Raw genomic sequence first — 26,743 nt, 5'->3', positions numbered from 1 at the left:
GTAGAATATTGGAAGGATTATCTTTGTGGATATTAAAATCACTAAGAGTGTTCACTAGGAGTTGTATTACAGTGATAATGGGCCAGGTGTGAAGACCTTTAAGAAATGAGGAGAAACAGCACAACTCCCACCAGAGGTCTACAGATGCTAACTACAGTGCAATGACACTAGTTTCCAGGTCAAGTCAAGAACTAACAGTTCCTAACTTAGGATGATTTGACTTAAATATTTTTGACTTTATGTTAGTGTGAAAGAGATGCACATTCAGTAGAAACCACACTTTGAATTTGGAATTTTGATCTTTTCCTGGGTTAGTATCCTGTGATGATGAACAGTGGCAGCAAGCCACATCTCCCAGTTAGCCACATCATCTCAAGGGAAAACAACCAATACTCTATAGTGCACTGTGCTGCTAAGCTATGATGTTGGTAAGGAGCAGCTATAATCGTGAATGTTTTGTATGTTGGTAATAGTAGGTTCGCCATATGAAAATTCTAATACTCTTCTAAAAATGCTAATCCGATGTGTTCAAACTACTGTAACTGAATATGTATAAAATATATTTGAATCAGAGTTGCCTTTATAAGTGTGTGTGTGTGTGTGTGTGTGTGTGTGTGTGTGTGTGTGACAGAGAGAGAGAGAGAGAGAGAGAGAGAGAGACAGATTGATTCTTTTAGGTGTAAACTCCCTGAGATCTGGAGTTAATGTGTTACTGTATGTGTGTGTGTCTTTCTGCTTCGTACTTTCTGCTTCGTAATATACCTTTTTACGTACATTAATGCCATAATTGTTGTTATTGATTTTGGTTGTCATTTCAGTTTGATCATCATACTCCCCACCTGTCTGAATTGAGAACAATTGAGAAATATACACAGGCATTAGAGGGGACTCATTATCAGCTTTGTTTCTGATTATGCTGAAAAAGGGAAAACTGTGGACTTGAGGCCAAAATGGGATTCCAATTCCTCTTCCTCTGGAATGAATTTGTACACTCAATCACTAAATAAATGCAACTTCTTCCTAGGGGCACAGCAAACATAAGAGGGAGTGACCTGAGAGGAGGATCAGGCTGGAGGGGTGGGACAGGACCCAAACCACTGGTGGCCAGGGGTGCATGTACTTATAAGTCTCCATTCCTCAACTACCTTCTTTCTATGTCTCCCGAAGCTCCCTTTTCAGGGTGCCTTCGTCAGAATTTTCAGAGCTACCATGCTAAAATGGTGTTTTAAAAATTTGTTGGAGGCCTGCCAATTTGGGCTTCTGCTTCTATTCCTATCACCCAGGGCTGACTACAATGAGCCTACCATTTGGGCAGGCAGATTTGAATGACAGAGCCAGAAACAGACTTTGTCATGCATGTTCTATGATCCTTTCAGCAATTTACCAATTAGGTAAGTCACTCCTCCCCTACGGGGACATGAATGGAAAGCACTGGAGAGAAAGGTAAAGTTTCCTCCCCAAAACATCTGACAGGTCCAAGTTTTATGAGGCCTGAAGCTTCTGAAATTTGGGGTGTAGTCTTTAAGGTAAAAAAAAAATGCAAAATTACAAGTATAAAATTTCATAAAAGTTTGGCAAGGATTCTACGTAAGTGAAGAGGTTGACATTTAATCTTCATAACTTTACTGTACGTCCTAGAGATATAGAGAAGGGAGAAATACTTATTTGTATATATCAGGATACTCTTTGATAACTTGCAAGCAAAGCAATTTGAATTGGCTTTGATAATAAAGTAGTGGCTTATGCAAATGAAAAGTCCAGTTGTTGGACAGGCTCCTGGTTGATCTAGCATCTTAACAATGTTATCAATGACCCAATTTCTTTTCATCTTTCCACTGTGCTGTCCATGGTATATATTTCATCTTAGGTGGCTCCCTTCAAGTTTATGGCATGAGTGCCATCAGCATTAGGGATTACTAACTTCCTCTTAGGAAAGGAAAGAGGAATTTTGCCTCAATTATAGAGCAAAAGTCCTGCGCTTCAAACTATAGCTTGTTTTTGGTTCAAACATCTGAGTGACTAAGGCCTATGCCAAGCACTGTGGCAAGAATGATAGAGTAACTTTAAATTTTTTAGGCCAATCAGGACCCACCCCCAGAGATAAGGATATGTCTCATTCAAATCACGTAGCTGACACACAATGAAGGAGTGGAATTGAGGTTTGTGAAACATCCACACTGTACAATATTAGCCAGAGGGTAGAGTCTAGATTAATGAAATAAATACATGGAAAGTTTTCAAGATACTCATTTGGTTTACATTTTCCCTTCCATTTTTGCTCTTCTCTACTATGACAGATAAAGTTCCAGGATGACAGGAATAGAGCTCAGTGCTAGAGCACACACTTAGCATATACAAGGCCCTAGATTTGATCTCCAGCACAGCAAAACAAACAAAAAACTTTTTTTCCAGAAACATATGTCTCATCAAGGAAAGTAAAAATAGGACAAAATTTATATATATATATATATATATATATATATATATATATATATATATAAAATCAAAATGGCCCTTCAAATTCAAATGTTTGGGGTGTCAGGGAATTAAAAAGACCTCAACTTGTTTAACAAAGAAACAAAGATAAGTAAACAAAGGATAGTTAACATAACTATTTTATTTTGACATTTATGGGGAACAATTAGATTAAGTCTGAACACTAAATTTTTAGTTTTGTAACAGAAAAAAATTAATATTTTTCAAGCTGAAGGTAATGATTTTATGTATTTTTTCTATCTAAAAGTAAAATATAAGGCAAGTGATCTTTGTGTGTTAAAGCTACTGAAGGAAAGTAAACATGTAATAACTTTATATGACTTCAAATAGTCCATATCTTACATCTTTTTTTATCTGGATTATTTCCTGAAAAGAGAAACAAAAATCTTTTGAAACTCAGAAAATTGTTTTATAGTTTTGTTTTTGTTGTTGTTTGTTTTCAGTGATAAGATCAAACCCAGGGCAAGCACTCTATCACTGAGCTAAATCCCTAGCCCTCAGAACATATTTTAAATATACTAAGCCTTAAAAAAAACTTCTGTGAATTTTGTAAATACTTCTGTTAAAATGTTTATTTTTCATACTAAAACATCATATTATTTTTTATCTTCTAGTACAAATTTTTATAAATACAGTTTTATTAAATCCAATGCTAGGGCTGGGGATGTGGCTCAAGCGGTAGCGCGCTCGCCTGGCATGCGTGCGGCCCGGGTTCGATCCTCAGCACCACATACCAACAAAGATGTTGTGTCCGCCGAGAACTAAAAAAAAAAATAAATATTAAAAAAAATTCTCTCTCTCTCTCTCTCTCTCTCTCTCTCTCTCTCTCCTCTCTCATTAAAAAAAAATAAAAAATAAAAAAAATAAATCCAATGCTACCTGTTCTGGGTAATGTGTGGTATATTTCATTTAGGGTGTGGTGGTTAGGTTGCAGTGATTATAAATCAAGGCAGTACCTCAGGAACCTAGGAATGTTAGGTAGGAGATAGGAAGTTCATAGCTTGCCAAGAACTTCAGCTATTCCCATAAACAATTTGATTACTTATGCTGACTCTTGCAAACAAAACAGGTTGCCCAAGTCTTAAACTTGATGCTTCTGTGCAGTATCTGAACCACCCTTCTACAGATATAACCATTCATTTATATATGTAAATACCATTTTCTGTGAATAGGTCAGTATGCTAAAAATCATTGCAAAGTTTCCTATGACCATACATCTTGTTTTGACTTTCCATACATTTCTAGTATTGAAAAATGGAATACATTAAAAATATTTTTTGAAAGATAATGCTAAGGCTGGGGTTGTGGCTTAGTGGCAGAGTGCCTGCCTCACACATGTGAGGCACTGGGTTCAATTCTCAGCACCACATAAAAATAAACAAACAAAGATATTGTGTCCATGTATAACTAAAAAAAATTTTTTAAATAAATAAAGATATGCTAGCAGAGTACAGCAGTACATGTCTGTGACCTCAGAGATTTTAAAGGCTGAGGCAGGAGTATGGCAAGTTTGAGGCCAGCCTCAACAATGCCCTCAGTAATTTAGGGAGACCCTCTAAAAATAAAAAATAGAAGGGTTTAGGGATATAGCTCAGTGGTAGAATACCCCTGGGTTCAATCACCAGCACCCCTGCACCCCAAAAAAGATATATTAGAAAATGACATGAATAAAATGATATAATTTCAGGAAGATAGATATAAATTGTAATTGTCTGAAAAGAAAATCAACAGTATATAATTGGCCTTTGAACACTGTGTGCATAATTATATGAAAGTTGTGCATAAGAATATCATGCCAATCGATGTAAATTTTCTGCATAAAGAATTTGATTTGGGGCTGGGCATCATAGACATGCTGGTAATCAAGCAATTTGGGAAGCTGAAGCAGGAGGATTGAAAATTTGAGGCACAGTAACTTAGAGAGACCCTCAGAAACTTAGATCCTGTCTGAAAAAAATAAAAAGAACTGGGGATGTGGCTCAGTGGTAAAGAGCCCCTAAGGTTCAATTCTTAGTACCAAAATTAATTAATAAAGTAAATTTAAAAGTATGGGGGGGAGCTGCAGTTGTGGCTCAGCAGTAGAGCGCTCACCTAGCATGTGTGAAGCGCTGGGTTCAATCCTCAGCACCACATAAAAATAAATAAATAAAATAAAGATATTGTGTACAACTACAACTAAAAAAAATTTCCTCCTTTTCATAGAGGAAAAATATCCTGAGGAACACGTTTAAATTGCTTCCAATAGCTGAGCATTGTGGCACATGCCTATAATCACCGCAGCTAGCAAGGCAGGAGAATCACATTTTGTGACCAACCTAAGCAATTTAGTGATTCCCTAGGCAATTCAGCAAGATCTTGTCTCAAAAAAGTAAAAGGAGCTGGAGATATGACTCAGCACACCTGGATTCAATCCCAATAATACTATAGTATTTAAGGTGAATGATCTTCATATCGAATAGGGTTTGATTTGGTAAAAGCTACTAAAAGATGGGAATCTTCTACCCCAGAAGTGCACTCTACCACGGAGCCACAACCCAAGTCCCTAAGGTTTTGAACTTGCTGTCTTCCTGCCTTATCCTCCCAAACCACTAGGATTACAGAAGGTTGCCACCGCACCCAGGCTAATAGACTTAGTTTAAGTCCAGGGTAATTTAGCATATTCGACACTAAATGTATGTATTCAGCATTACACTTGTTCTAGAGTGAAGCCCAGATTCTTACAGTGGCTCTTAATGCTCTACAAAATCTACTCTCTCCTTACCTCTCTGATTTCATCTATTTATTTTCCCCTTTTTCCTTCTACTCCAGCCCTACCAGTTTCCTTGTTATAGCTGAACATGCCAAGTACATTGTCATGTTGGCTTTTTAAAAATTACTTTAAGTACATACTTTATTCAGATTTCGTGAGTTTTGCCTAGTATCTTCTTTTTTTCAGTCTTATATATGCTTTTTTTTTTTTTTTCCAAAGCACATTTTATTTGGAGACAGGGTCTCACTGAATTGCTTAGTGCCTGGCTTTTGCTAAGGCTGGCTTTGAATAGTCTGTCCTCCTGCCTCAGCCTTCCAAGTTGATGGTGGTGTTGGAGTTTTTGTTTTTGTTTTGGCAGTACTGGAAATTCAACCCAGGGCCTCACACATGCTAGGCAAGTATTCTACCATCTGTGTGCCCTGGCTGGCATTAAACTTGCCATCCTCCTACCTCAGCCTCCTGAGTAGCTGGGATTACAGGCATGTGCCACTGGGTAAGTATATTTTTAGCTGACACATAAAAACATTAAAATCGTACATATTAATAGGGAACCATGAAATGTTTTGATACATGTATACAACATGTAATGTTTAAATCAAGTTTAACACATCTCTATCTCTTCAAACATTTCTTCATAGTAAAAAATTTGAAAATCCCTTTCTCCTAGCTTTTTGAAATGTATATTCACATTCTCACTTTCAAGCCTTTGTACCAGGTGCTACTTTTGTCTGGAATATGCTTTCCTGGGCATCTACAAGATTACATCTTTTCCTTCTCCCAACCTCCACACTCTAGATCCTCCTGGTCCTTGGTCTGCTCTCTAACATTTACTAACTTCTACTATTATATGCAAGATTATGTGTTCTATTCCCTTATGTATTGTTTCCCTTAAAAGTTGTTTTGTTGTTGTTGTTGTTGTTGTTTCTCCCTGTACTGGGAAAAATGCTTGGTACATTGTAGGATATATATATGTAAGTATGAATTTTTTTTGTTGACAATGAGACCTTTATTTTATTTTATTTTATTTTTATTTAATACCCGGGACTGAGAATTGAACCCAGTGCCTCACACATGCTAGGCAAGCACTCTGACACTGAGCTACAACCCCAGCCCCATAATGTAGATTTACAGTAAATTTTACTATAAATTTTACATTAGTGATTTGTTGCTGTTGTTGAGACAGGGTCTCATTATGTAGATAGTCCAGACTAGCCCTGCAGTTCTGAGCCCAAGCAATTCTCTTGCATCAGCCTCCTGAATAGCTGGGACTACAGGTGCTCACCACCTTGCTAATATTGAATATTTTAATTATCTGCTTGCTTAAGGTTGAAGGAGTAACTCAATGAGCTTTAACCATGTGATATGTTTCAAAAGTCAAACTTCCTCCTTAAGGAATACAAGTTATTTACCATCTCCCTCCCAATATAGAGGAAGAACCAACATCAAATTCTCACTTCCCAACCTTCAACAAAAAGACTCAGGAAGTAACAAATGGGTGAAGCTGCAATTTTTCCCCCTACCCAACATACACGAAATACATCAATCCCCGGCAGTGAAAAAAAAAAGTGACGATTTTAGTTATTAATGTTCTGAGTTTTAATGAAGCATTTACAAAATGATGCCTGGACCAGAAAGTGCAAGTCAGAGGACAAGAACGCCTGTTGGACTTTTAAGTAACTCACCCTATCATGGTGAGTGCTTCGACCATGGAACGCATGAAAGCCAATCAAATACTGTACTTCCGTAGACCTCACAGCTTTTCGGTAGCATTCTAAGACACGGAGCGGCTACCCTCCTAGGTTTACTTCAGCTCAGCCAAGTTAAACTGATTCAAGAATTAGGGGAAAACAGAATCGCTGCAGAATGGCTGAAACATCAAAGAAGGTGCATTGGTTCCATCTGTTCATTTCACCTGAGTACAAGGGTAAGGCACTGAAGCCTAAATTCCGTGACTTAACTCTGCAGTGAAAGCCCGGTGGGCTATTCACAGCCTGTAAGTGGCCCAGTGGAGTAGATGACCTCCGCTTCCCTTTACCCTGTCACCTGCACTTTATCCAGTGATCCCGCAGTCAGGATGAACCTAACTTATTTCGAGCGGGCTTTCCGCCGAAGGCAAAGATGACCCATGTTTACACTTTAGTTACACTGAGTTTTGAGACTCTAAATCCGTTTCCTGGGCACTGAGCACAGAGAAGCCCGAGCAGAGAGCAGCCCCAGCACAGACCTCGCCCAGGTGGGCTGGGGATTGAGCACAGACGCCGCGGAGCGGGCAGCTCGCAGGGAGCGCACCAATACTGGGCGAAAACTCTGGGAAAGGTTCCGCATCCCCACCAGCCGGGGCGGGGCTAAAGCTGGACCCAACCACAGCTCTCGGGGCGGCGGGGGAGACACCAAGAAACCGCACCTTCTTCAGGCAAGCGAAGACTCCCCTTAAACAGAGGCTTAAAGTTCTGAGTTTTAATGAAGCGTTTACAAAATGATGCCTGGACCAGAAAGTGCAAGCCAGAGAGCAAGAACTCCTGTTGGACTTTTAAATAACTCACCCTATCACGCGGGTCACTCCTCCCGTCGGAAAGCTCCCTCATCCTGCCTCCCCTTCCGCAACTCTGTCACTCCAGACTCCTTCTTCCCACCGTCTCCTCCTCTGCACCCCCCGTCCTTGCGTGGTGCAGTCCAGAGTCTCGGGTCACGGGGCCGTGGGGGCGCGGCTTGCTTTGAGCCCTGGGGTGCCTCTCCAGGCGTCGGCGGGAGTCCCCTGGAGAAGCGGCTGCGGCTGGAATGATGCTGGGCCAGAGTCGCTTCATCTTCGTCCTTCTGGCTGCGGCAGCCACCTGCGCCTTGGCGCAGCACGCGCCGCCGGTGGGTGAGCTCGAACCGAGGCGCAGATGGGGGCACAGGTGCAGGCGGGGGCGCAAGTGCAGGTGTGGCAGAGCGGGCAGGGAGTGAGGAACACCTGGTCGCGGGCAATCACTTTATGAGATTTGTGGTTTCGTTCGCAGGAGTGTGGCCACAAACCGGCAGGTGAGCCCCATACCTGGTTGATTTGGTGCTCTGTGGAACCAGAACTCCCTTTAGGGAAATCCTAAACTCCGCAGAATGGCTGTGTATGGTTTGCACACCCTCACATTTGAGTACTAATATTTGAACTACCAGTTCCAAGCTTTCGCATCCGGAAAGAAATCTTTAGTGAAAAAATTCCAGTAGATTGTGTGCATTACTAAGTTGCAGACTGTTTGATGACTTTGTTCTCTGGTGACTAGGTGCTTTCTCCTCAAGGAGATAAACCCTCACCGGAAGCCTCCCATCGCCAGTCATCTCGGCCTGGGCAGTGGGAGACGCCCAGAGCAGGCCCCAGCACGCCGGTTGTAGCCTTCACCCCCCCCCCCCCCAGTCATGGGAACGCCGGTCTTGTGGCCTTTTCCCTCAAGCTGGTCACAGGGCCACTGACTTGACAACTGCAATAGACAGTGAGTGACCAGCGTGACTCCTTCTAGACAAGAGGAAGTATATCAAGAATGAGAAAATCTCTAGCCAGAGGTCACACTATTGTTCACTGAGCATTCCTACAGTCAAGCCTCTTGGCACCCAGTCTGGCACTCTTTCATAACTCATTGCTTTTAAAGTAGTAAGACTGGGGGCTGGCCATTATGTCAGAGGTAGAATGCTTTCTAAGCATGCCAAGTCCCTGGGTTAAATCCCCAGTCCAAAACAAAACCAATAAGGCTACATTTTTCTTTGCCAGCAAATCAGATAACTAAAACATGGGTACATCTGACCTGAGGCTGAGGAAGATGTACAGTTTATATAGGACATTGGAAGCAAAGTGTAATCTCCTTTATTGTTTTATTCCTATAAGGAGAAATGCTTTAAGAATCAATCATGATGGGATATTATTCAGCCACTAAAAACTGATGTAATATTTAGCAGATAAGAGCAGAATGTAAAACAGTAAGTACAGTTATTTAAATAATAGAAAAATACACAGTATGTACATATGGACAAGGATTGAAAGAAAAAGGAAAAATAAAATTAGTTTGCCTTAATGTATGTAGGGAATTAATTTGCTTGAGGGGAGTTGGGATTACAAGGGTCTTTAAAGAATTTAATACTTGATGCTGTTGGGTACCCTTCATCCAAAGACCACCAGGAACACTAGTAGTTGAACAAACTGAGTGTAATATTTTTTGATCTGAGGGAGAATGCACACCATGAGCAACCATGAGTTAGAAAAAAAAATTACAAAATTTGGATTTGGGGTAGGACTAAGGAATTTGGGGGTTGCTCTTGATTGGATGCTTTCAGAAAGTGGGGCAATTCTTGGGGAAAAACATAAGTCATTCATTTAAGGAGAGGAGGGGTTATGGGTTGCACAGTATCCTTGTTTTTGTCAGTGCATAGATAGAATCATGAAGTACCCTTGCTTTGTTTCATTATGTCTCAGAGTAGTCTTGTCTGAGGTAGGTATTCTGTGAGATTGTGGGTTCAAGAGCAAAGCAGAAATAACCTGGCTGTGAGTGTTGGGACAGGTTACCCATGTTGAATGCAGTTGAGATACGAAATGTCCATTCCATTTGGTAGCTGGAGGTCATTGATTATCTTGACTCAAGCAGTTTGGGGGCAGAAGATAGGTTGTAATAGGCTGAGGATTTATCAGAAAGAAAGTTATGGAGAGATGACTGTTCTTAGTAATAAATCTGAGCAGATTCATAAGTTGTTGTATGTTGAAAGATAATGACTCAGTAACGAATTGCTGAAGGGAACATTTTTATGCATCAGCTTCTCATACAAATAGGAACACTGTTGACATTAGATTTCAAATCAGCTTTAACAGTAATTTTTCACAAAGATTCCAAAATTGTATAAATCTCACATGACTTCACCAGTGTCTGTTGTACTGCATGGGCTTTTCCCCAGTTCACAAAGAAAGGACCACACATGAATGATCTGTTCGCTTATTCATATAGTATTCATGTGCTGGACTCCATTCCACATGCTGGCAGCGAGTCAGTCAACAAGATAGACACAGCCAGTGCCCTCTTGGAGGTTTATTCATATTCCTTTTACCTACATATCAGCAGTTTAATAGGGATCATTCCATTGAAGCCCTGAAAATATTTACATGCTCATATGCATTATGTGTGCAAGACACAGGCCCTTTCTTCTTCAGGTGTGTACCTGCTAAATTTTAGGTAGCATTTTAGGAAACAAATCTTATTTAGAATAGCTAATGAATTAAAAATTGCCCTGCTAGAATTATTCAGCTTTTCTGTTAGATATAAAAATCATGAGTTATTATTCTTTAAATTATCTCTCATTCTTTTCTGAGTATATAAAAACACACAAGGGCATTCAGAACTTTTTTGTACATTAGCAGAAGCACTTCATTGAGGTTCTCATTAATTTTGCAAGACTCAAATATTTTAAGGAACTGGACAAGTTTTGTTTTGTTTCTGTTTTGTGTGTATGGTACCAGAAATCGAACCCAGTGGGGTTCACCCCTGAACTACACCTCCAGCTCTTTTTATTTTTTGAAGCAGCATCCCACTAATTTACTCAGGCTGGCTCGAACTTCCAATCCTTGTGCCTCAGTCTCTGGAGTTAGGCACGGGCCACATGCCAGGCCACTGCTGCTACTTCTTTTTGCTCTTTTTTCCCCCCTCTTCGGTGTAGAGTATTGATTGAGCCTTTAATGAAATAATTTTCAGTAAGTATGTTGTAAATATTTTCCTAAGTATGTTATGTTTGGTAGCTCTGTAATTAATTTTTCTTAACAAGTGGAGAAGATTTAAATACTGATTAATTTCAAAGGCTTAAGTTCTTCTCAAATAATCAGAATAATTACAGGGAATTCATTGATCCAGAAAACTTTAAGAAGTCACTTTCCAGAGTTTCAAATAGATTAAAATATTAGGTTTTCATTGCCCTTAGAAAGCAACATTAGAGAGGGAGACTGTGAGGAGGGTGTTAAGATTCTAAATTTGACTTGTTTTTCCTGTGATAAAGTAACAGTATACCATGCTGCATACCATCTCTGTGCTATCATCTATTTAAATCTTTATGTATCATCTATTTTAACTTTTATCTGGCTTGATAAGATTGCCTATTAAAACCATGTATAGTTAAGTTTGGGGATAGTTAGAAATGCTATGTTTAAATGATTTCTGGGTCAGCACCTTTTGAGCACCTGAAATACTGAGGTCTCATGGCTGTTACTTATTTTCACTCAACATTTACGCTTTGTTCTTGGAACTAAAAGTATGCATGTTTCGTGTCTGTTTATGATAGACTGGATTATCATAGTTATCAACCTTGGACTCCCACATGTATTATTTCGAGGTTGCTCTTTAGCTTTTACCTCTGGGGCAGGTTGACTTCTCTTCTAAAACCTGACCGAGCACTTTCAACTTCCCTCACACTTGTCTAGTAAGAAATGTGCTTGTAATTTCATTTTTACATTGGCTTCAGAACCCAGGACATGCAATATAATTATTGAGAGGAACAGGAGTCATTGCATTTCACTTATTTGCTGAGTTAATTCTAGTGATCATCAAAAGCACTGAACTTATTACATCTTATTCTCTATTAGGAATCAGATTGAAGCATTGATTTTATTGTTACTGCTGTAGGAAATTGTGACAGAGCAGGGTTAGCCCCGGTTTCTGCTTGTCTCTAGCTTTGTAACCGTCTACACAAATCACTAGTGGATCTGAGACTTGCATCCTGAACAGGACCATTCAATTTCTGGTTGCTTGAACTTGAGAAAATGGGCGTAAATTGGATTTTTGTGAATGAAGTCCTATTTTAACCAAAAGGTCTGATACTTAGAATAATTTTATATTGAATAATTATTTTTTATAAGAATTAAATTTCTAAAGTTAATAATTGCCTTCCTTACTAAATGATATTTGAAAGATTCATACTTATAAATTAAGATTTTCTTGAATAGAATGCTACTTTTTTGGTATCCATTCCCAAATTTACTTAAAGGACTAGAGAATTTCTTTTTTCTTTTTTTTTTTTTTTAAAGAGAGAGTGAGAGAGGAGAGAGAGAGAGAGAGAATTTTTTTTTAATATTTATTTTTTAGTTCTCAGCAGACACAACATCTTTGTTTGTATGTGGTGCTGAGGATCGAACCTGGGCCGCACGCATGCCAGGCGAGCGCGCTACCGCTTGAGCCACATCCCCAGCCCAAAGGACTAGAGAATTTCAAGTACTGTGCCCTCCATTGCAGTAGCTGTTATTATTTTAAAATAATTTTAGATAGTGATAGTTTCAAACATTTAAAAATAATGTCAGAGAATCAATATTTGAAAATCTTCCTCATACTATATATAAAATCATACAAATTTGGGGGCTGTAGTTCTCAGTGGCAGGGTGCTTGCCTAGCATGTATTAGGCACTGGATTCAATCTTCAGCACCACATAAAAATAAACAAATATGGGCTGAGGTTGTGGCTCAGCGGTAGAGCTAAATCGAGCGCTTGCCTTGCAAGTGTGAGACCCGGGGTTCGATCCTCAGCACCACATAAAAATAAATAAGTGAAATAAAGGTATTATGTCCAACTACAACTAAAAAATAAATATTTTTTAAAACAAATAAACAAAAGCATTCAATTTTAAAAATTAACATTTAAAATTTGTATCAAGGTTTACATAGTTTTAAAATATCAAATAATATGGACAGGCTTATGAAAATTAACAGTCTCTTGCCCCATTTCTTCTACCCCAGCCCTGTGGTTTAGAGCAATCACTTTTAACTGTTTCTGTTCTTAGTTGACCAGGTAATTATTTAAGGGTAGTAGTCATCTAGAACCCACATCTATTGCCATGATAGTTGTTACAGCCCGGTTTCTTTAATTGATTAGTGCTCTGCTATCTTGGGTGTTAAAAATTAAATCACCTGTAGTTATCTTTATGAATATCAACATCAATGATATATTTATATATTTGTCTGAGTTAATTAACTTTAGGCATTGTCTCATACTACAATGGTAGATAAAAATTTAGCTTATTTTTAACATTTGTCTGTTTTTCCTAGTGCTTTATTGAGATAATACACATCGTTGTGCTACCATCAATGCAATCAGTTTCTTTGTGTGTGGGTGCACACGTGGTGCTGGGGATTGAACCCATGCCTTGTGCTTTCGAGGCAGGCACTTTACCAACTGAGCTAAATCCCCAGCCCCTATTATGATCAATTTTAAGGTATTTTTATCGCTTGTCATTACTTACCTTCACCTCCTAATCCCCAACCACCAAACCCTAGGCAACCACTAAAGAATTTTCTGTCTGTAGATTTGCCTATTTTGTGTAAAGGGGACTGTATCATGTGCTCATTTTTTTTGTTTGTTTTGTGTGGGGTTTTTTTCTTTTTTTTTTTTTTTTTTTTTTTTTGTGGTGCTGGGGATCAAATCCAGGGCCCAGCTAGTGCTAGGCAAGTGCTCTACCATTGAGCCAATTCCCAACCCATGAATGGTTTCCTTTTGACTGGCATCTTACTTAATATAATGGTTTTAAGATTCATCTCCTTCTTGTGATATGTACAATATGTAATATGTAATCAGTACTTCATTTCGCATTGCCAAATAATATTTTGTTGGATATACTAAAGACTGCTGATAGTATTCTATATACTGGATACACTACATTTTGTTTATCCATTCAGCAGTTACTGGGCATTTGGATTGTCTCTACTCTGGGCTGTTTTGAATGTTGCTGCTATGAATATTTGTATACAAGTTTTTGTTTGGATATAAGTTTTCCAGTCTCTTGGGGATATAGCTAGGAGCAGAACTATGAGGTCATTTGGTAACTATGGTTATGTGTTTGAGGAACTGCTAGATTGTCTTATAAAGTAACTACACTATTTTACATCATACCAGCGGGGTATAAGTGATCCAATTTCTTCACATCCTTGTCAACACTTAGGTGTTTCTTTTTCTTTTCTTTTTTTTTTTTTTTAATTTTTTCGTAGTTGTAGATGAACAGAATGCCTTTATTTTATTTGTATGTGGTGCTAAGGATCGAACCCAGTGCCTCGTACATGCTAGGCAAGCGCTCTGCCACTGAGCTGCAACCTCAGCCCTTAGGTGTTTCATTTTATTATAGCTATCCTAGGGTGTGTGAAGTAGTATGATTTTGATATGCATGTCCCTAACAGTTAACATGTTGACCATCTTTTCATATGCTTATTGGCCATTGTGTATCCACTTTGGAAAAGTCTATTCAGATCTTTTGTCCATTTTTTAATTGAGTTATTAGTATTAGTATTACTGAGTTTGTAAGATCATTATGAATTTTAGATATGTCTCATCAGATCTGTGATATGTTACTGGCCATAAATATAGGTTTATTTGTAGATACTCAGTTGCATTGTTATTTGTGTCTATCTTTATGCTAGTACCACACTGCCTGAGTACGGTAATCAAGCCATTGTTACTGGGATTATAATAAATTTTGCAGTACTTATTTTGCAGTAGTACAGAATTATCTTACTTATTACAGGAAGTCTTCTTATGATAAAGGTTTAATGTATAACTCTTATAGTACATTTTAAAACTGAAGTATCAGTCCCCCAACTTTGTTTTTTCAAGATTGTTTTGGATAGTCTAGGCTTGTTGAATTTCCATATGAATTTTAGGATTAACATGTCCACTTTATGCAAAGAAACCAGGAAGAATTTGGGGTGTATTTGGGTGTTTGTTGAAATCTGAAGATAAATTTGAGGAATATTGCTATTTTAATAGTATTGAGGCTTCAACCCATGAACATGGATGACTTTCCATTACTTAATTCTTTAATTTCTTTAACAATATTTTACAGTTTTAGGTATACCAATCTTATATTTCCTTAGTTAAATTTATTCCTAAGTATTTTATTCTTTTTTTCTCCCTGTACTAGAGATTGAACCCAGGTGTACTCCACACTAAGCTACATGCACAGCTCTATGTATCTATCTATATATTTAGAAACAGGTTCTCACTAAGTAGCTCAGGTTGGCCTCAACTTGTGATCCTCCTGCCTCAGCCTCCCAAATAGCTAAGACTATGGGCTTGTGCCATGATGCCCAGCTCTAAGTGTTTTGTTCTTTTTTTGTGATATTATAAATAGAATAATGTTTTAAATTTCATTTTCAGTTTGCTCATTGTCAGTGTATAGAAATGGAATTGATTTTTATACATTGATCTTATATCCTGCAGCCTTGCATTTATTCATTTTAATGTTTTTGGTAAATTCCGTAAGATTTTCTTTATACTTCATTGTGTATTACTTCTTTTCTAATTTAGTTGCCTTTCTTTCATTGTCTTTCTGAATTCCCTTGGCTAGAACCTCTAGACATCTGTGTCCCTCTATCTTATTTTTGTCGCTTTTCTTCTTCAGTTCCATTTTTACTCTTGGTTAGTCGATGTTGATAAAATAAATACAACTGCCATAGTCACAACAGAGCTAGATGTATTGACACACACCTATAATCCAAGCTACTCAGGAAGCTTGGATTCATGGTTAACTTTGGCAACTTAGGAGACCCTGTCTCAAAAAAAAAAAAAATAGGGATATAGTTCAGTGGTAGAGCACCCCTGAGTTAAATCCCCAGTACAGGGGTATGGGAGATCAGTGTGCTATGATCACATTTGTTTTTCTATTTCTTTCTTTTTTTTTTTTTTGTTATAGGTGGATATAATGTCTTTATTTATTTATTATTTATGTGGTGCTGAGAATTGAACCCAGTGCCTCACACGTGCTAGGCAAGAGCTCTACCACTGAGCCCCAGCCCCAGCCCATTTTTCTATAATTCTAAAGCTCCAACTCTATTGCCCTAAAAGAAAATTCAAATAGATCCTCTCAGTTATCCAAAAATACACAACATTTTAGTTTGATTATTTGTATTATGCCTTACTTTTACAGTTTCTAATTAATTTTCCCCCTTACTGAAAGAAGAAACCAAACTGATGTCATCATCACTGTATCCTGTATATTTTTCCAGCTTCTGACTTGTTCATTCAACATTTATTTTATCCATTTATTCCTGAAACCTGCTAAATTCCTATTGTACCTGGGTGCCATTTTCTTATTTGCACCATACATTTCTCAATAAATCGTATGTGCCATATGTATCAGCACACTATTGTTACCAGAGTTTTAGGGTAAAAACCCTGGCTCCAGAGGTCCCAATGGACAAGGTTTGGCAACCCATCCCAAAATGCCAGGTGAAGAGGTGAACAATGGTGAACACAGGAAAGGAGTTTTAACTGGTGTTGGCTGCCCTGGAAAGAGCAGATAATGTCAGTGACTTAAGATCTGCCTTGAAGAGGCTGATCAGAACTTTGAGGTTTTATAGAAAAGGAGACAAAGGCAAGGGATGAGGATTTGCATAGCTGTGGAGGTTTTCACAGCTGACAGCTCAGTAAATCATAGTCACACCATGGTCTGTTTGATCCTTATCTCAGGATCTGTAAGGCAGGGCCTTGTCAGTCACAAGAAAGTTGCTGTTGTGTGGGGCATAGTTTCAACCCTTGTCACAGGGTATTTATCCATCAGACTTGTTGCTCTTGGAATCTACAGAACAGAATGATTCAGGAGAACTTGGAAGGAAATAAAAAGTAAGAGAAGCAAGATGAAGTTAGTTAGGTCAGACACTGGGCCCTCCTTCAAATTCCCACTGTCATCATTCTATTTCTATGGGGGGCCATAAGGACTTAATGCTGACAGGGGTGATGTAGGAACTTGAAATGGAAGACTTCGAAAGGGTAAGAGAACTTTCTTGGGCCTTGTCTGAAAAAATGTAAGAGGCTTTTTCTTGCTGATACTTACAGTTCAAGCACCCATCTTAAAAATGTGCTAAGACAAATATCACCCAAAGAGGAGGAAAAAAAAGAAAAATAATAGCCCCAAACATTAAGCATCATCTCCATTTAGAAGGAATTTACTTAGGAAGTTACTTAGGGCCTCACTAAGTTGCTGAGGCTGACCTTAAACTTGTGATCCCCCTGTCTTAACCTTCCAAGTTGCTGGAATTAGAGGTGTGTACCACCCAGTACTCTCTGTTAAAAGAGAACACAAGTTCCCCTATTAGGCAGCAATCAAAATCTAAGGCCATCCAATTTTGGAAGACTACATTGTAGATTTGTGTGGTCTCATTTAAGAACTGATGGCCCCTTAGATTTGATTAAAAAGTGACTGCTGGGGATTCTATATGAAATTCTGTATTAATGGAGGTAGTTTCTGGAATAAGTATATTCAGGTATGGAACAGCCAAGAGGTTCTCTTTATATGGTACCTGGTTTTATAATACTTATGTGGAACTGTCAATGGATGGAAGACAACTCATCCTGGAAAGTGTGGGTGACGCCAGGTGTATTGACCAATCCGGTCATAGGGCAAATAAAGCCACTGTGGCTTCTGTAAGTCCATTACCATCTCCGTGGCACAGAATGTTCCCTGCCTTTAGTGAGTGATTTTGTCACCCAAGTCACATAGATGCATAACTGACTATCACTTTAAGAGAATCTATCAGAGAGTCCAGTACATTATTTAGTCCTACAAGAATTATTCAGGGTTGATTGGTTTGTGGTTTCTTTTGGTTTTGTTTTTGGTTTTGTGGGGTTTTGTTTTGTATTGTTTTTTTTTTTTTTTTTTGATACTGGGGGTGTAACTCAGGAAATTTACCACTGAGCTATATTCTTAACCCTTTTTATCTGTTATTTTGAGACAGGGTCTCTCTAAGTTGTCAGGTTTGCCCTTGAACTTGTGACCCATCTGCCTCAACCCCCTGAGACCCTGGGATTACAAGTGTGTGCCACTATACCCAACTATCATTAAATTTTTCGATACGTAGAGCCACTGTTTCACCTAATTGAACTTATTCTGCAGTTAGCAGCCCAACTCTGTTGTATACCCCATAGTCTACCCAAAGCATGGCATTGACCTGTACTTGAAATAAAGCAAGCACTTGCTATTTTATTTCAGCTGCTGTTAGAAACATCTCAGGATCTTCAGAAACATCTCAGGATCTTCTTGCTTAGAGGAAGGGAATAAGCATTTTCCAACAGGTGAAGGAAAAATACATTCCCCCAGATTTCCAGACGATCTGAAGAATCTGGTATGTAGACTGATTGGCTGCCTAGATCTTTCAGGGTAGTCTGTTGGTGGCAAAGATAAGGAGCTCTTTGCATACCCAGCAGGTAGTCTGATGATAGACTTCAGAAACATTAAGACCCACATATTGCATATTATCAAGTTGCTGTTCATAACGCTTAATACATTTTCACATTCTAAGTGTTATTACAGGTTAGAATGGATCTGATTTGTAGTAAGGAAAAGACAAAGAAAGCAAAAGAGTGACAGTAATATAATTATCTAGTGTGTCTCACCTAAGTTTTGCTTTTTGAAGAGATATTTGAGATCTTCAGGGGGTTGTACAGTGGAATGACGATAGGAGGGTTGTTTCTGGTGATGCTCTTTTTACTCGAGTGTGGTGGATCTGCAGCCTGACATCTGTAAATTAAAGAAGTGTACATGTTTAGAAGTCCATCATAAGGGCCCATCTACTTTTCTGTCAGCTGTTTTTCTGGATTCTGATTTTTCCACGTCTTTAATGTACTCAGTCTCCCAGTGGGAAAGAGTTCCATAGGATAATATCTTATTGCATAGAAAGCAAACTCATGCATAGAAGTTAGAACTTGATGAAGTTGCTGTATATATGCTTAATTTTATTTTCATATTCTAAGTGTGGAGATAATATCTCCTTTATGGAAGCCTGAAATGGTCTCCATATTGTAACCTGCTTCTAGGAGCAACCATAATGTGGACAAGGGCAGTAGGCAATACCTTTTCCCATATAAGATAATTTTCCTGACCTATTTTGGCTAAAAAGTCTTTTTTAGAGTATGATCACCTGCATCCTACCTATCAGTTGAGCTCTCCAGGAAGTATGCAGTCTGATAAATTCCTAGGGCTTTGCTCACTTGCTTCACTACCTTGGTGACCTAGATAGGGCTCTTGTTGCTCTTTGTAGAATGGGGTACGGTGTACTTGGGGATCTTCTCTGCTAGTAGAGCCTGTCCCACTTCTGATGCTTTTTCTGTCCTGGTAGATAGGCTTCCACCCAAATAGAAAAAAATGTCAACAAAATTTAGTAGATAATTTGTAGTTTCTGAAAGCCTTAGACATCTGGGTAAAATCTACTTTCCAGTCTTCAAAGAGATATGACCCCCTGAGCTTTTCTGTTTGGGTTATTCCTGGCATAAAGTTAGCATTTCCAGGTTATCTTTTTTATTGCCTGATATAATCTTGGTCCTCTGAGATGTGGCCTAATGAATTCAGTTAACACATCTTGCCCATAATGAGAGCTCTGATGAATAGTTAGCTATGGCAAACACAAGCCTCTCAGTAATAAGATGATTCCGTGAGAGTTGACCTTCCAGTGACAGGAAGGGTTCTGCTCTTTAAAACCCCATTTTGGGGCTTTTCTCTCATCTTCTGAAAATGCAGGAGAGAAAGAAGTCAAGTTAATATCAGATATCTGGTGGGGGGGGTGGGGAACATGGTTTTGTGTGAATCTATATCTTATTTACCTGGTCAGCTGATCAATTTCCCTGGCCTAGTATGGAGTCTCCTTTTTGATATCTGGGACAGTGTATGATAGCCACCTCTTTTGGCATGAGGACAGCCTTCAGGAGTTTGCATGTCTCCTGAAGGAGGTTTCATGTCTTTATTATTGGAGGTTAGAAGCCCTTTCTCTTTCCATCTGGCCCCATGGGTGTGGATAATCAGAAAGGCATACTTTTGAGTCAGTATAAATGTTAGCATGTTTTTCTTTGGAAAGTTCAAGGACCTGGGTAAAGACTGTTAATTTTTGAAGAGATGTACCTGCCTAGAGGGGATTTGACTTGATGACCTCTTATAAAATCACTGTTGCACACTCAGAATGGCATTGTCCATAATCCATGAAGCTGCTTCCAGAGTTCAATCTGTGTGGTCAAATGTCTAATCCATCAGGTTTGGTCCACTAAAAAAGACAGCATCGAGAACTTCTACACAGCCAGGCTTGAAGTGCTGTAATCAGGAGACAGCAACAGAAGTTCAAGGCCAACCTTAGCAACTTAGCGAGATCCTGTCCTAAAACAAAAACAAGACTGGGGATGTAGCTCAATGATAGAGCACTTTCCTAGCATGCTTCAGCTCTTTTCAATCCCCAGTAACCACCGCCCCCTCCCCAAAGAAAGAAGAAGAACTTCCACACAATTTTGTTGCATTAATGGAGGCTGAGGCCCTGTGGACAGCAACTTAGCTGGGTTTAAAGTTGACATCGTTTGACAAGCCACATTAGAATCATCTAACAATATCACCTAATATTTACCTAGCTTCTCAGCAATTAGCCAGTATCTACCCTTTTGTTCCAGCAAGGTTAACATCTGATGTGACATATTATAGTAATTGCCTGTCCAACTGTAAAATTTTCAGCTTCCTTTGGTACATCATGAATGGCTGCTACTGCCCCGATACAAGGAGTCCATCCCTTGGGCGTGTAATCTAATTGCTTTGAGAAACAAGCTACAGGCTGGAGAACTCTTCCCCAGCAACTGAATAAGAACTTCCAACACAATTTCTTGTCATTCATGCACATACAGTTTAGATTGACTCTTTTTAAAGGCAGTCCTAAAGTAGGGGCAGACATCAATCCATCCTTCAGAGTTTTAAAAGCATTTGGCATTCCTTTGTCCAAATTAATGGCTTAAGGTCTTTTCCAATTAGAGCCTCATATATAGGCTTTGCTATAAGCCCAAATTTAGCTATCCATGTTCTGCAATAGCCTGCCATCCCCCAGGTCCCCAGGGATCCTTGCAACCATCTATAGTTCTTGGGGATCTGAATGCTGGCAGTAGCCTTTTCCCAGTCAATCTCTAGGCTTCATCAGTCTTTGGAACCCCAGATGAATAACTTGTTCTTTGTAAATTTGCACCTAAATGAGGTGGTTAAGAGTCCAAGTGGTATGTTCTCAGCTTATTTTATAAGTCAAAGTGGTTCAACAAGTCATCTACATATTGTATCAGGGGTTTAATTGCAACATTCTCAAATAATTAGCCTTTTTTTTTTCCCAATGATCATGGTTGAGTTTTTGAACCCCTAAGGAAATAATCATGACTTTTTCAAGCAGGATACAAAAAATAGTTTTAGATCAAGGACAATGAACCATCTACACTCTGATGGTAGAGCATTTAGAAGAATGTAGGTATTAGGCGCTGAATCGGGAATTTCCTGGATAGATTATCTTAATAACTTGTAAGTTTTGAGCAAAATAATACTTTTCCAATCTAGCCTTCCTTACAAACACAATAGGAGACTTGCAGGGTCATAACTAGCTTCTGCATTTGACTAGCTGCATTTAAGGAAGTATAAATTGGATTCCCTCTAGGGCCTACCACTACAAAGAGTACTAAGTGGGGAGATGAGGCACCTCCCTTTAAAAGAACCTTAACAGGCGAAGCATTGTTTTATCTTTGTCTGGAGTCCTGTTGGCCCATACTACCTGGCTGACAAGTTGGAGGATTTCAAGGGGCATTAGCTCACCCTCTGATGACCCCTCCTGGGTTAAAATCAGCTGAAGATTAAGTGCCTGTTTGAGAGGCACTTTTACCTGCATTTTTCACTTCTCTGGGAAGAAGGTCACTTGAACATAGATTTTACAGATCAAGTTTCTCCCTAACAATGAAACTGGACTTTCTGGACATAGGGAAAGCTGTGAGTTAGGTGAGGTCACCTAGTTACCTAGCTGCACTCCAGAGGCTGCATAGGAAAGCCTGTCGCTGAGTCTGTTTATTCCTTTTTGTTAAAGAGGTTCTTAAAACTGAATACATAGTCCTCGTGTCAATTAGGAAGTATATGGGTTTCTCCCCCACTGTCAGTTGTACCTGGGGCTCCCGTGGGGAAATAATTATTGGGGCCAGAAATGTTACAGGAGCCTCCATCCCTCTGTGGTCCTCAGCAAAGTTCTCATCAGCATGTACCATCTTGATGCCTTGGCTCTTTAATGAGCTAGTCCTTTCTATTTTTTTTATATTTATTTTTTTAGTTGTAGTTGGACACAATACCTTTATTTATTTATTTGTATGTGGTGCTGAGAATCAAACCCAGGGCCTCATACATGCTAGGTGAACACATTATTGCTGAGCCACAACCCCAGCCCCAGAGCTAGTCCTTTTTGTTTAAGAGATTGGGGCAGTTTTTTTTCAAGTATGTGCATTGATCCTTCACTAAGGGCCTCTTCCTTTTCAGGTAGGACCTTCAGTTCCAGGTTTTTAACCCTAGATGCTTTGAATGAACATGCGACTTGTTTGGCTTTCGTTTATTTATTGATCCTTGTAGATCTTGCCCTAGCCTATTTCCACCAACTGAAAAGGGTTCATGCCCATAGCCCAATCCATTTTCTGTAACTTTTATCTAATGTCAGGGTTACTCTGCCCAATGAAAACCGTATTGACTATCCATACATTTTCTGGGGCTTCTGGGTCTAAACCAATATATTGCCTGTATATAATATTCTTTCTAGCTATACTGGGGTCTTCATTTGCCCCCTGTTGTAATTGCAAAAATCTTACTTAAGGTTTTCAGCTCAGGTACCTCCCATATTATAACCCTCCTATGATTCTTTTGGCACCTCCAGGATACACTTAGAATAGTGTCCCATTTGATATCAGTCATTGTCATTTGGGTCCCAGTTTGATTCCACTAGTAGTATTGCAACTCTTGGATTCAGGGTACTTTGAGGGTCAGCCTGGTAAAAGACTTGTGATTTCTTATTAACCTTACTTATGATGAGGCTCCTCTTACCTGCAGTCAACATTATATCAAGCAAAACTTGTATATCAGCCCAAGTAGAGCCCTGGGTGGCAAAAATGATGGTAAAGACTTTCATCATGATGGGGGTGGGTAGAATTTTTCTAATTTAACAAGTAGGGGGTAAAAAAATGGGACAGAAGTCTAAAAGTAGCCCACTGGTTAGCTGTTCTGCCAGACACTGTCTCAATGGGAATTGCTTTGCCCAGTTCACATGAATATCCTGATCAAATTGGCTGCCCTGATGGGCCCTAAAGTAAGAGATCATTTTAGACTCATCAGCATCCATCAGTCTCTGTATTATCTTTTAGCAAAGGCTTTAGCTTTGATGTCAGGAACCTTAATACCATAAGTTTGCCCATCTCCCACCCCCCCCTTTTTTTTTTGTGGTGCTGGGGATTGAACCCAGGGCCCGAGGCAAGCACTCTATCAACTGAGCTATATCCCCAGCCTTGGTCTCCTTTTTAAAATAATCTGGATTATATAAAATCATAAAAGATTGGAAATACAGGATCCCTTTCCATTTTCTTGATCTTTGATGAAACAGTTCTAACTGTAAGATAGTATAATAATTCAATGACCTGTTGGAGGGCCATCTTTCTTTTGAGTGTAGTACATACATGGCCAGACTGTATCACAATAATAAATCATTATTTTCTTTGTTAGCTACAATTAGATCAATCATCTAAGATTTTCCTAGGGGAGTTACTGACAGGTACAAACTTAGTATTTCCTATTGTTATACAAATTACATTGGCTCTTCTCTGTACCTTATGTCTCTTCTTAATATTTGGTACCGTAGTTCCTATATGATTTCAAATTTCCCTGTGAAAAAAACAAATAGCCTAAGCCCAGAATAACCCAAAAGAGCTCAAATGACAAGAAAGAGCATAATCCTATCAGGATTTACCAGGGATCTCAATCTTCAGGCCTGCAAATCCCATTTCTCTTCTTTACCAAAGAGTGTATAAAACAACTGATGCTGGCTCAAAGTTGAAAGATAAGAAAAAAAAAATAAACGTAATTTCAGCAGCTGGATGGAACAGTTCAATTTTTCCTCTTTTGGAGTCAGCTGGCTGTGAGTGGCTAACACACATAGGCTATGCTTCTCCTGGTATGACTTGGTTTGTTGCTGGAGTTTTAGGGCAAAGGCCGCAAGACCATGTGTTCCAATGGACTGGGCTCAGCCACCTGTCCCAAGATGGCAATCAGAAGCAGCGGTGAAGGTGGGAAAGGAGCTTTAGTGGTTGTTGGCTGCACTGGCAAGAACATATGAGACCTCAGTGACCTAAAATCCACCTTCAAGGAATTGACAAGAACTTTGAGATTTTATAGAAAAGTGAACAAAAGCAAGGATCAGGGCTTTGCAGAGTTGGGGGATTTCCATAGTTGATAAAGCAGGTAATCTTGGTCAGACTATGCTCTGGTTGATCTTTATCTCAGGATCAGTTGGGGTCTTTTTGGTGATAAGAAAGGTGCTGTTACTTGGGTATAATTTCAGTTTTTGCCATTTACCCATCAGACCTATTGCTCCTGATCCAAGTTACTGCAGAAGAAACTAATTCTACAATTTGAAGGAGAGGTGATAGTCAAAGACACAAGATGTAGTCTGGGAAACAAAGTAGAGTTAGTTGAGTCAGTGACAAGGCCGTCCTTCATCACATTTTACCTTTAAAAAAGTTTGCTAGTGCATGCTAATCATGTCAAAACAAGAAAAACAGTGGACCTCAACAGTTATCTTTTGGGATAAAGTGGTATGTGCACTGTTTTGAAATTGAATTAAATGACAAAGCATTGTCTTTATTATGTAATGGTGCTAGAATTGTGATGAAACAATACAGGCCATGTGAACAGATCAAGCAGTCACCACAGTGTTCTCAACTTAGCGGAAAGTAATGGTCAGAAAAACAAGAAAATTGAAAAGCACACCATGTCATCATTGCAGAAATGTTTACATAATATAAAAAGTGAGGCCACAAGCAAAATAAGTCTCCAAGTAGCTCATTTTTAGCCAAGCAAGGAAAGCCATTTACCAATGATTACTGAATTAAATTGTATTTGATTGTTGCAGCATAAGAAATATCACTAGAAAAAGTTGTTCCACATGTCTTTAAGTAAGAACAGTTATCCGAAACTTGGAGAGCACAATCAATATCAATTAAAGACAAGTCAAATGCATGAGGCACTGAGTTCAATCCCTAGCACAAGAAAGAGAGAGAGAGAAGGAAGGAAGGAAAGAAATCTTCAAAGAAGAGAAAATAGTAATTCATGTTTTAATCTACTAAGATATATAATGGTTAACAGAGGTAAAAATATCTATGAGCAGAAAAAAGCTGAATTGAACAAATTTATAAAACTTGAGAACATACCGAGCATATGTGGTTATTGGTGGTATTAATCATTGTCAGAAACTTTTGTGGAAAATATTTGAATCTAACATGTAAACTTGCAATATAAACCATGAACTTCACTTTTGTGGCTATGACCATTATTTTTTTGTGAATTTTTATCAGAAATAGAACTTGAATTCCTGACTTTCCTATACAACAGAGCAGCTAGATGACTTGGTTAACAGTGAAGTTTTGAGGATTAGAGCTGAGACCGAAATTTTTTTGAACAAGAGCTACTTCCCTCAACCCCTGTTATTGAATATGAACAGCTTTGGAAATCAGCTTTTGCTAAAGACTTAATATTGTTTCTTCATTAATTCAACCCAAAGTTATAAGGCAAACACATATTTATATGACAAATTATACTGCAGTAAGGCCATTTTGACAACTGTTAAATGTCTGAATCACTGGTAATGTCAGATAGCTTTATATACTCCCCATGCTATGAAAAATTAAAACAAGGTCTAAGATCTCCATTCCTTCACAAAATTTGCATCAGATATATTTTCTGAGTTTAATCTACATTTCCAATAGTTCCATTCCCTACTCTATCTCCACTTGTTATAGATTAGTACTTTTAAAAAATAATTATTTTATGTATTGAGTCTCTTGGGGAAAGAAGACAAACATATTTGCCATCTTGAACTACTAATAAGCATAAATCTGCATGGACTTTTTGATAATTTTGTTTTAGGAGAAAATTCAATTTTGCTACCAAGATTAAGCAACTATCCCTAAAATAGTTTTATTCATTCATTGTCTCAGGCGGTGACCTCAATGTTGAGGCTGCCCTCACATCAAGAAGTTCAGTGTGGTATTGAAGAGAGAGACAAACAATTATAATGCAATGCCCTAAATATGGTAATGGAGATGTGTACCAATGCTATGGGAGTATAGAGGAGCGGTGGCCATTTTCACAGGGGAGTTAAATGAAGACTTCACTAAAAAGAAAGTATCTGAATGGGATCTTAGAAGTTAGAACCAAAAGTTCTCCAGGTTAGGAAATGAGGAAAGCACAGCACACGCACAGGCATGGAAGGGTGATAGGAAGTGCTTGCAGGTGGCTATACATATTAGGAGGAGTGCTGGGAGGTGAGGCGAGGATGTAAGTTATGGACAGATTATGAAGGACCCATTTAGTGTGCCCTGAAAATCTGGTTTGGAATGCAAATCCCAGAACAAGTTTAGAAGAGAGTTGGCTCAGAAATTCAGGTAATATCACTTCCTATCAAATCATTTACCTTAGGTAATAAATCAGCCTATGTAGTAAAA

At 38.8% G+C, this 26,743-nt stretch overlaps 1 protein-coding gene across 1 annotated transcript in view; it reads left to right on the top strand.

The window, feature by feature from the left end:
* Positions 1 to 7,864: 7,864 nt before the first annotated feature.
* Asah1 (N-acylsphingosine amidohydrolase 1) overlaps positions 7,865 to 26,743 on the top strand; it is a 38,210-nt gene continuing 19,331 nt past the window's right edge. The window contains exon 1 of the mRNA XM_026389433.2: positions 7,865 to 8,104. Within this exon, the coding sequence (XP_026245218.2) occupies positions 8,024 to 8,104 (81 nt within the window). The 5' untranslated portion in view covers positions 7,865 to 8,023. The remainder of the gene's footprint in view (positions 8,105 to 26,743) is intronic.

Source organism: Urocitellus parryii, chromosome 14 (genome assembly GCF_045843805.1).
Source record: "Urocitellus parryii isolate mUroPar1 chromosome 14, mUroPar1.hap1, whole genome shotgun sequence".
In the NCBI taxonomy this organism is placed as follows: domain Eukaryota; kingdom Metazoa; phylum Chordata; class Mammalia; order Rodentia; family Sciuridae; genus Urocitellus; species Urocitellus parryii.
This window is presented reverse-complemented; position numbering and strand designations above follow the sequence as displayed.